Source organism: Corvus cornix, chromosome 2 (genome assembly GCF_000738735.6).
Source record: "Corvus cornix cornix isolate S_Up_H32 chromosome 2, ASM73873v5, whole genome shotgun sequence".
NCBI lineage: Eukaryota > Metazoa > Chordata > Aves > Passeriformes > Corvidae > Corvus > Corvus cornix.
In genome coordinates, this window is record NC_046333.1 from 127518279 (window position 1) to 127529760 (window position 11482).

Here is an 11482-nt window from a genome sequence, read left to right on the forward strand (position 1 = left end):
TCTTCTGGCAAAAGACCATGTCAGCAAAAGACTCTAAAACCTCATGGATCTACTCAGATAAATCGTATTCCTTGGCCACTAACATGATTCTTCCAGCAGAAGGGTGTTAAGATGTTATTTTCTACTATAATTACTAATGTAATTACTAATAGTAAGAAATTAGCATAAAGAAGGGCAGATTACGTTGGTAATTTTACACTAATTCATCATTTTTTCTACTTCCCAGTCCTATTTCTGCTGTTATTGATTTAACTCCAAAGCCCTGGACTTGCAAAAGGTAATTATCACCTCTCCAGCCTGGCTAGGACAGCTCCTTCTTCTTATTCCGTCCAAAGGTCAGTACAGAGACCGAGGTGCTAAGATGCCAACCTGCTGTTCAGAGCAAGGGAAGAGACTGCCTGAGAAAGCAGCTGCAGCAGGTCAGGGACAGAAGAAAAGCACTTTGTACTGTGAAAACCACCAGCCCTACTGGTTTTTCAGCATCAGGAGGTGTGCCTCTGCAGCAGTCAGACAATCTGAAGGGACTTTTTGCTAGGGACTAATAAAACATAGACCTCTCAGTCACTAGTCACTGGTTTTAAAATTTTATTATCATCACAAATATATTTGCCTTATTGCAAAAAATAAAAAAACTCACACCAAAAAATGACAACACCCCTAAAAAGGAAAGCAAAATGACAATAAAATATCAGTTTTTAGATATCAAGATATGAATAAATGTCAGCAGCTGGATAGTAACAGTCTGAGTATAGAAGAGAAAAAGTGCTTTTTCTTTGTTATATTTCAGGAAGGAAAGAATCTCTTTCCCAGAATTCCCAGCCAGCTCCATTGCCTTGTACTAGCAGTATGACCAGTATCACATCTATGCTTCCTCTCCTGTCTGTACTGGTTGGGTATATGTGAAAGTAGAACTTGTCATGGCTAGCATTTACCTATATAAAAGCAAAGTTTCCTGGGCTGCTTCTTCTGTCTGTTCAAAAGCGTGTTTTAGTTCAACTTTATCATCAACTGACATGATCTTGTTTAATTTTGAATCCACAATGTATTGTTTTATAGGATGATTCACAAAACATTGGCTCACTTTTATCTTCTTTTTCTTTGGTTGAAGCAGTATTTCCATCAGAACACCCAAGCATAATGTCTATTTCATATTAATTAAATATATGGTCAAATTCTTTCTTCTACTGATAACTTTTAAGTGACTTTTATAAAAATGTAGTCATTTTAAAATACATTGATGCTTAAAACTACTATATGATTTCACAATGATAGTGTCGTACTAAATATAGTTAATTGAGTTGCTATGTATGTAATACAGTTGTAAATGTTAACTCAGTTCTGATGTTTATTACCAGGATTAATGTAGGCAATGTTTATTTAAAGAAAATTTAATGTTCTTTTTTTTTTTTTCCTCCAGTAATGAAAAAAAATCCTGCAAATCTGATTGGCCTGAACTATCTTTATCTGTTTTCCTGTTACTTGGCAGGAACACAGAAGAGAATTAGTCATGGTAAACAAAAAGACAAAGATAAAGGAATAATTTATTTTTCTTCTATCGAATATATATATTTGATTGTTGCTTGAAAACTTAGTGTAGCTTGATGTTTGTGCTCTGTGATGGTTTCAGCTGGGGTAGAGTTAATTTTCTTCACAGTGCCTGGTGTTAGGGCTGTGTTTGGATTTGTGCTGAACACAGGGCTGTTAATATAGAGATGTTTTTGTTATTGCTGAGCAGGGCTTGCACAGAGCCAAGGTCTTTTCTGCTGTTCATACTGCCATGCTGGTGGGAAGACTCGGGATGCATGGAAAGCTGGGAAAGATAGCTGGAACAGCTGACCCTAACTGACCAAAGGGATATTCCAGGCCATATGACACTTTCTATACTGACCATGCTCAGTGTATAAAGTGGGGGAAAGAACTAGGAAGGAAGTTTGGAGTGATGGTGTTTATCTTCCCAAGTAACTGTTGCACATGATTGGAGCCCTGCTTTCCTGGAGATGGCTGAATACCAGCTGTCAGTGGGAAGTGAATTAATTCCTTGTTCTGCTTTGCTTGTGTACATGGCTTTTGCGTTCCCTAAAAAACTGATTAAATATCTCAACCCACAAGTTTTCTAGCTTTTACCCTTCTGATTCTCTCCCTGATTCTGCTGGTTGGGGAGTTAGTGAGAGGCTGTGTGGGGCTTGGTTGCTGGCTGGAGTTAAACTACAACATGCTCGCATGGTAAAACTATTTTAGGTAATATACAAACAACAGTGGCAATTTTAATGGTGCATGGAATCACTTGAGGCAGATAGCATTGTTTGAAACAGGAAACATTGTATAAAGACATGGGTAGAGTCTGCTAGTAGGAGGCAGTGACTAATATTTGAGTAATCTGTTCTTTTTAGCAGGGACATATATACCTTAGAAACATACTTTTAAGCACTTAAAATCAGTGATTTTTTGGGGCCATTTCCTCTTTTTGCAAAGTATTAAACATTTTGAAATATGTTAGAAGTCTCAAACTGGCTTTTAAGTGGTATTGCCTGCAAAGTGACAGAGAGCAGGTTCTCTTGAATAGCTGGAGTAAAGAGTGACTTTGCATTTGGAGCAATGAAATGGGAATAAGAGAACCAGTCCACAAACTCTCTGTGATACTTCTGACAGAGTTAGTCATTTGCCTGATTGTCCTTGCCCCCCAGAGATGTTCTTGAGCCATCCAAAATATCTAAAAATGGCTATAGGGTCATGGAGATCTCAAGAGGAAAAAAAAACCACAGGAAACCTATGGATGAAGGAGAGAAAAGACATCAGCTCTGACATTACAGAATGCACATCTTTATGACTTTACAAGCAACATTTTTTTAACAAATGCTACGTGCAGGGGAAAAACGTCCAGAAATCAGCAGGGGTGAAATAAACCAATCAGTAAGTAGGTCCATCTTAACTCAACTGTCAACTTCAGTGGCTAACAAAAGCATTATTTATTTTCCATAAGGAAAGAAAGGTTGTATGAAAAAGTTGAGTTTGTTTTCTTAGCATTTAGACCTGTCACTCATGTGGAAAATGAAGATCTGAGAGGAACTAAAAGATTTCACATCAGCAGGAGTGGAAGCAAGCTGATTAAACGTATTCAAGTCCTTGGTAATCTTTAAAGAAAACATTTTATGGGAATAACAGCTGCCTGTTTCTGAGTGCCAGTGACTAGCATAAAGGATAAGGCAACAAGGAATAAGATTATTTCAAAGTATCTTTGGATTGGCAGGTTTAGTTCATTGGGCTGCAGCTTATAAAATCACATTCTGCATTTGTATTTTTTGAAATAAAAACCACTTATTTAACTCTAGATTTTCTGGTGCTAAGGGACAGGTTTTGTAAAGCTGCTTAAGTGCAACTTAAGAGTCAAATTCATAAGAGGCCAAAGGGAGGTTTGGACTGTAAAATTTCACATTCAATTCAAATCACCCTTCTCAAAGGTTTAACTCAGTTGTAGTCCATGCAGAGTTAGCTGGTACCTAATTAACCAGAATAAGCCAAGATTTTACAGCATAGGATTTTGTTACCCTCAATAAATACATCTGCTTTATTTCTATTTCCAGGAAGAGAGAGCATCCATATTCTGTAAAACAGCTAGTGATCAAGACTCTCCTCTGAGAAGAGAGGATCTTGGCTCTGGGCCTTATTTATTTGTAATAGGGCCAGATACCTGTTGGGAGGATTTTTTTTCCCCTTTTTAAAAGATTCAACAATGTTGTAATACAAATACATACTGAAATCAAAGTCCTTCATTCTTCCTACATGGTTAATGTTTTGATTAACTTCTAGGTTCATTCCATGCTCCATGTTTAGGTTAGTTACATGCTCCATGTTGCGTTCTAACTTCTCGGATTCCACAGGGTTTTGCATTCTTTTCTGCATGATGGCCCAGAGGCTAGGAAGGCCACAGAACTTCCTCCCACACCACTCTAGTCTAGGTTTTACACAGGTAGCTGGGGAACTCTACAGGAAAGTGAGAGGTATGGGTTCCAACTCTCTTACTGTGAAAGAGGGAAGGTGTGACAGGTAGGCTAATACATGAAAGCCTACTGCCTAGGGGGAGCTATCAACAGCTTCTGCTTTTACTTTTTTTCTTAGTGGAAAAGTGGCTGTTCCTCAAGTAACTTAGCAGAAGAGGGAGTCTGGAGTGGATTGAAGTTCCTTTTGAGCAGCCCTTCCTCTGCGGTGCTGCACTGCTTACTTGAGATTCTTTCCAAAGCATCTAGGCTCTGAAGATACTAAATACCATTGAACATTAACTTGGTAATCTCCCAGAAGTGAGGTTCTGTCTACCTTATGGTCTAGAGGTGCAGTTGTAGCATGTGTAGAAATACCTATGGTAGTTTTACTTCAGCTTTCTCACTCAAGTCCTGCCAAGAACAAAGCAGTGTCAATATGCACTTTAGTAAAATCTGAATAAATGTGACTGTGATTCTGGAAAACATCTTTGAGACACTTGTTAATTTAATAGAAGTAGGAAGATCAAACCCCAGAATATTGGAAACAGACTAGTTTCTAGTAAGGGAAAAATGTAAAGATGAGGACAGACTTTGGAGAAGTACTAAAATGTAGTTGGAAAGAGTCAGACTGGAATTATCTGTCAGGAGGATGAAAGAAATTGTAAAACAGAGAATGATAATGCAGTCACCAGCTAGCAAGTGGAGGCTGGATGTGTCCTAAAGAGTGTAACCACCAACAGAGCTATTGAACAGCAGTGGGTAAAACAAGGGAAGTAGTTGTATAGCCAGTCAGTTACGGGCGGTGATAAATATGCAAAGAAATTATAGCAATTGGATTCAATATCATGGAGAACCTGTAATTAGGTGAATCACACTTTGTTAAATACACAAAAAAATGCAGGGAATAGATTAAAAAAATTAATCCATTATGGAACAAACTGACTGCACAGAGAATTAATTACGGAGTGAATTAATTATATGGAGAATTAATCACAAAGCAAGCTAGTGAGAGAGGGGGCAACTGTGGAAGTGGAGATAGGGCAATGAGTAGCCAACAAAGAAGCCAAAAGTACCAGGAGTTGCTGACTGACCTAAGTGGCCTAGTTTTAATTAAACAGGCTCCAATGGTACCTCCTGCTGGATTGTCATGTGTGCTGGAAACGTTGTGCTGCTTTGTGAAGTACATGGAGGAAGGGAGAAGGTAATGGCTGGTTTTGGCCATGTGAAAAGAAGGGGAGTGAAGATAAGCTCTACTCTGTCTGTTGATTTGTATTCAGCACTATGGAGCTGAAAACTGATATTATGATTAAGGGTTTTCCTGGTCTATTTCATTTTGATTATACCAGAGAAGGTAACGAGACACCTAGGGAAGACTTTAACACATTTTAAATTCTCCGTTTAGCTGATCTGCCTTAACTGATGTTGTTTGAGTGCTGGCTGTGCTTTTAATAGTTCTCTCCAAATTTGTACATACAGCATAAAATGCTTTCTCTAGTCTCTCGTCCTCTGCTTACCCACACAAATTCTCATTTTCTTCTTCCAGAAGATAACCGCGTGATTTTAGGTCTGACACAAAGTGCACAAAATTTTTCAGGAGATTTATCTAGACCTTCTTGTGAACTGCTTTAGACCAGCCTCCCTTTTCTGTCCTGAGATAAAGAAGTTTCTTGTTTGGCTCAGGTGATAGGGACTTACAGTCAGGGGGGGTGAAATTCATAAGCTTCTCCTGACGTGTGATCCCTGTGTAAATTCTCTGGCTTGTATAGCCATTGTCTATCTAATTCATTAATACCCTCAGTGTCTTGCAGCTGTTCGAAAATGAGACTTGAAGTACCTTCCAAACAACTCTGGATTTAAAATGCCACCAAAAAACATGGAGCCTAGCTGTGTTATTATAATTTCCTGAAGTAATTAATGGTGTAGCTGCTGCTATACCACCACTTATATTTTAGAAGGAAAAAAAAGTAGTTTAATATCACAAAATATATCTTAATGAGTTATATTAATCTGTAAAATTAGATTAAGCTTTTAATGGAAACAAAAAGAATTTCTATAATGATACTCCATTCTGTGATGGGATAGCATCTGTGACTTAGTGTTTCTAAAAAGCCAAGCATCAAATTTGGTTTTTTATATTGTTGCTACAGTTGATTCATGCCAGACTTTGTTTTCCCTTGATTTCATGCTACAGCCACTATATAACAAGATAATTGCATTAAATGGACTTTGTTTAAAGTTTCATTATATGAGGAAAGAAATTGTGACACTTGCTATGATTACGCAAACACAATTAAGGATTATGAAAGTTTTCTTTTAATCTTTTTCCAGTCACTCTGCTCTTCTTAGTTATTCTTTATCACAGAAAGCTGGAGATTCCTGTCTTTGCTGCTTCAGTGTAATGAACATGAACTGCTCTCCTAAAGAAAAAAGCATGAGGTGGCAGGAAAACTGGACTCTGATTTTCTCCAATACTGGAGGATGGAAAAGGAAAAGGCTGCACCACTCGTACTGTGAGGGAGGGAGGAGGGGATATGGCCCAGGAGCAGTTGTTGCTTCACCCATCCTGAGCCTTTATTTTGGTAGCTGGTGTAAGCAGTCATTTAGGCTCTGGTATAGGCAAAACAGGCTTGGCTACTGGAGGTGGGGGAAGAGGGGGGCAGGATAGCCATGCGTAGCTGCCTCTGTTTTCAGAAACCAGCTGCTTAGGCAAATAATTACCTTGTTTTACTGTCCTGAGTTCCATGTTCCCATGTACCAGTCCTCAGTAACGTCTGAATGGTGATGGCAAATATTTTTAATGGAATTTGGTTTGGTTTTTTGGTTTTTTTTTTCTTCAATTTTTTGCTTGTTTGGGGTTTCTTTTAAAGTTTCGAATGACTGTTCACTGAAATATTTGAATGTCAGATAGTTTTAAGTCTGTCTTTTCTGGTACATGTGAGAAATATCGCTAAAAGAAACATTAAAAATTTGCATTTTTTTTCTTAAGCTACTAAATACCTTTATTTTAAGATTTCTAAGGAGTCAAATTGCAGTAAAAGGAAATAGAGTTTCCTAGACTAGCTGATTAGAGTGGGCACGCTCATGAAGGGACTGTGTGCTTGAAAGCTTTTTCCTTTTGTTATTGTTGGATACTCCTCCTACACTTGTAACAAATCATTGGTCTGGATGACAATGACATTGGTCAATGACAATTCAGAGATCCTTATTTCTTCCACAAATGAAAAATAAGAGCTCCTGCCAGAGCACCAGGAAGAACAACAGTTTTATTTAAAATCCTATACAGTATACATATATTGTGTCCAGATAATCTTTGAAAACTCATAAATAGCTTATTACTGACCTTGCTGCTTTGGTACAGGCTCTGCTTTATTATTGGCCTCTTCTTTCTGTGGTTCATTTGTTGTTTTGTTTTCATCCTTAAAAAAATAAAAAAGATTAGAAACTGTAGATGGTAATTGTTGCAAAACATAAGGGTGCTTTGATGTCTGCACATTTTTGTAGGAATTTGATTAAGTTGCCACACAGTGACCATTGTTCCTGGGTGTTCTGTGTGTTTCCAGATGGATTTGCAAAAAGACTTGTGATGGATGCTGAAATCAAAAATTGATATCTTCACATCCTCTGTGCAAACACAGTTGCTTAGCTTAGCGTTCTGCTGCTGCCTGTTTGCAGAGCTGACTTGTTCAGTGCAGCCTCTCACAAGCTAATGTGCGTCTCTGAGCTAGTCATGCTTCTGCCTGAGCCTTCTGTTGGGCTAACACACCTGATATATTATTACTGCAGGCCTAGGTCCTAGGGTATATCACTGTGTCCCACAGCCATAGGGAGGAGGAGGAGAGAAGATCCAGCAGGCAGGAATTGTGCAGCAAGATTGATTTATTTAATTATTTTACAAACTCTTTTATAGACTTTTTTCTTCATAGTCTAATTGGACAAGGATCAGCCACCCCTTGGGGTGATTGGCTAAAATCCTAAAACATCCATTGTCAATATATTTTTCTACTGTACCATAAACAAGACTTTTCAAGGTTGCAGGTGGTTTGGTTGTTTACATAACTCTTCTACCTCTTCTGTGAGAGAGAAAAGTCTCTCACGGACTTGGAAAATAGCAAGAAAATCCTTGCTAGCAGCATTTTCGTATCTACAGTATATTTTGAGCTACCTTACCACAATGACAGATCTCTATCTCTACAAAACACTGAGATGGTATCAACTTTCACTGCAAAAAATTAACTTCCTCCCACACTTACTGACTTAGGTCCCTGTGTACCTGTACCTTGGTTCATGTCAGCTTTAACAGAGTGGCCTTTGGAGGAAGGAGTGAGGTGTGCATGGGGAGTCCTAGGTGTTCGCAGTACTGTGTACCAGCATCATGTTAATCAAGCCCATGAGTATTTGCTGTCTCAGAATGAATTTTCCTGGTGTGTAGCATGCTTATTATTAGGAAAAGGCGTTAGGTTGTATCAGCATAAGGAAAAATTATTTGATATTAGGAGCTTTTAGGTCTTCCTGCACTTTTTTTCCTTTCCTAAGTCAGTGACTTCCCTCTTGTTTGTGTTTCTGAGAATAAGTTGGGGTTTGTTTTTTTCTATGAAAATTTTTGTGTTTTCCTGTCTGTTTTTATTCAGAGAACCAGGCACTGAAGCTCTAATATACATAGGTAGAGAGAACTAAATTATAATTTTTATATATATATATGTGTATATTAAAATTCCAATCAATGTCTGTGCATACTCAAGGTTCTTGCATGGTGTTTTCTTGTAAAGATTGTTTTCTTTGTTTCAGGCTCCCTCCTAATAGCATAAATACATAAATTAGTGCATTAATTAGTATATTAATCAGTTACCAGATATTATGTACTTTCTTCTTTACTCTTTAGATGGTAGCTCCTTGCAGGCAGGAAATGTCTTAATCCCTGATCTATTCAGCCTCCATCTTAGCAGTGTTTTAAAGAGTGGAGGCTGATGTTGATACGATCTGAGCGTTGCACTGATGTATGAAATTATTCTCGCCAAAAGAGTAATCCATGTCTTCAGTGAAATCTAAATACATCTGTTTAGCTAGAGCCCTTTGCTTGTTGGAACCCTGAGTTCTGAGAATTTCAGCCTTTCAGTGCTGACAGACAGTGATCCTCAGAAGCACACCGCATTTGACCTGAGGCCTTGGGAAAGGGTTCCTAAATTGTGTAATAACACTGATATTGTTGCTGTGTAATTAAAAGTTATATCACTGGGTGGAGTATGTAGAGATGTAGAAAAATTAGGTGTATGGGATTTAGTAACAATATGGGGGATTTTGGGTGTGGATTTGTTCTTCTTCTTTTCTCCTTCCTCTTTACAAATCTGGGTGGTTTGGTATTGGTTTAAAAAACCAGCAGTGTGGATCATGAATAGTTAGTTATTGGATTATAAGTAAAAACAAATTAGTTGGCGTTCCATAATTGGGTAATTTGGACCTTAAAAGGCCTTGGAAGCTAGAACTCAGGGCCATTTTCCACATTGTTAACTTAGAGGCACACTCTGTGCAGCTGTACTATAGATAAGATACAGTAAACATCTAAGTCCGAAGATAAAATCCCTGTCTCCTGTATTTTAATTCGAACTCTGAGTAAAAGAACTCATGAAACAGAGGCAAAGAAGAAAAGAAACGAAATGGAGAAAATTAATATTTGCCAAGTGAGATGTCAGCCTGCAGAGAACTGCTGATATGCAGCAGTTTTCTTCTTTTAAAGCAGTTATTGACACAAGAAAACTGAACCGTAAAAGAAGCGTGAACAATGCTTGTAGATCTGCAGTATATGAAGGTTATTAAACATAGACATTTTTGCCATTTTTTGTGGATGACAAAAAGAGAGTATGAATATACCTGTTCATCTTATTTATAACAGTGATAAATCAAATCTGAATTGTAGTTGGGCTGGATTAAACCACACCTCCTGAGGCTGTACAAACCTATGAGCTTTAGAAAACATCAGTTCTAGGAAGTGATTCTGTCTTACAAACATTTTGCTTCTATCAATTTTACTTAAAGCTGTAAAATTAATAGAACTCTTGTACATGTAAATCAAAGCTCCCAGAAGTTATGTCAGAATTTTTGTATATGCTCAACTGTTGTGAATGTGTTAAAAGAAATCCTTTTCTTAAAACTAACTTTATAATGGAGGAGTTTTGATTGTTTCAATAAGCATGAATGATTAATAGCTCATACTGATACTAAAGAAACTTTTTCATTTCCCTAATTATTTAGTGAAACCATAAATTTTTGCCATTTTGCCTTGTAAAGTTTTGATTATGTGAAGCTGGAAAAAACAAAAACGTTTTCTGGGGAAATTATTGGGAAAAGATAAAAATTCAAAGGCAAGAAGAGAAGGAGTACTTATCTTTTTGCTACATTATTTTCTATTATTATTAATTAAATTGAAAATAATGAATTAACCTTTACAGCAAAGAAATACTAAATAAAAATATAGACTAATAGAACTTATTTTTTTTTTCAAAGAGGATTTACATTATTAAAACCAAGCTGAAAAAAATATTTCTTTCAAAAGCTACTTAATTACTTCATCTTTCCAATGGTTATCAGGAAGCAGGCTGATATATAACTGCATGACATTCTAATATTCAGAAAGGACACACTGAAATTTCCTGCCAGAAGGAAACAAGATGCAGAAAAATATATCGTCATATGAAAAGCAGCAATATCTGTATCTCTAATTCTCCATTTGCAATGTTGATCATGACCTCTCATAAGCCTATACTATTTCAGGTGAGCCCTATTTGGAAAGCAGCTTTCAAAAGGAGAAAATTATATTTTCTTCAAAAAGAAAAAATGGTAGGGTGGAAGAGAATAAAGACATTTATTTCGTTTTTCTAAATAAAGATTGATACCATGTTCAGTAAGTATATTTGAAATTCTAACCTTTGGCATTTACTTACATAAATACCTTCTAAAAAAAGAGTATTAACGAGTCTATAATAGACAAGAAAAGCTGTACCTGGCCTGTTGATGTCTTTGGTGGTGGAGGGGCACCTTCATTCTTGCAATCTGCTATCTCAGGTGCTAATTTTGGTCTAGAAAATACTGATTTTAGTTTTCTAAACATCTTGCCTCTTCAACTCCCCTGAAGCCTCTGTAACTCTTACCATGAACAGGCTTATAGCACACGTTTTCTTGCCATCAGTAATCAAGCCAATTAGACCCTTAATCAGGTTTAGGTCTGATTAGTGCCTGAAAAAAATTCCTTGCAGAGTCTGTTTCAGTGGCATTTTTTTGTCGTCATTAGTACCTTTATTTTTTATGTTGTAGACTAAATTATTTTTAAGATTTTTTTAGTCATGACTGTTACACCATATACAGTTCCACTTTCCATGCAAAAAGTCAGAGGAGAGTGACTCTTTTCTGTTTAGAATAAACTAGTGTGTAATCTTCTATGTATTGGATATTAAACATTTAATTTATATTTAGAGATAAGGTTTTAAGTTGTTAGCATATTCGCAGTTTAACCA

At 37.0% G+C, this 11482-nt stretch overlaps 1 protein-coding gene across 1 annotated transcript in view; it reads right to left on the reverse strand.

Annotated features, from left to right (window-relative positions):
- CNGB3 (cyclic nucleotide gated channel subunit beta 3) overlaps positions 1-11129 on the reverse strand; it is a 62310-nt gene extending 51181 nt beyond the window's left edge. The window contains exons 1-2 of the mRNA XM_010405009.4: positions 10972-11129; positions 7318-7393 (exon numbers count right to left, since the gene is read on the reverse strand). Of these exons, the coding sequence (XP_010403311.2) occupies positions 7318-7393; positions 10972-11079 (184 nt within the window). The 5' untranslated portion in view covers positions 11080-11129. The remainder of the gene's footprint in view (positions 1-7317; positions 7394-10971) is intronic.
- Positions 11130-11482: the final 353 nt, after the last annotated feature.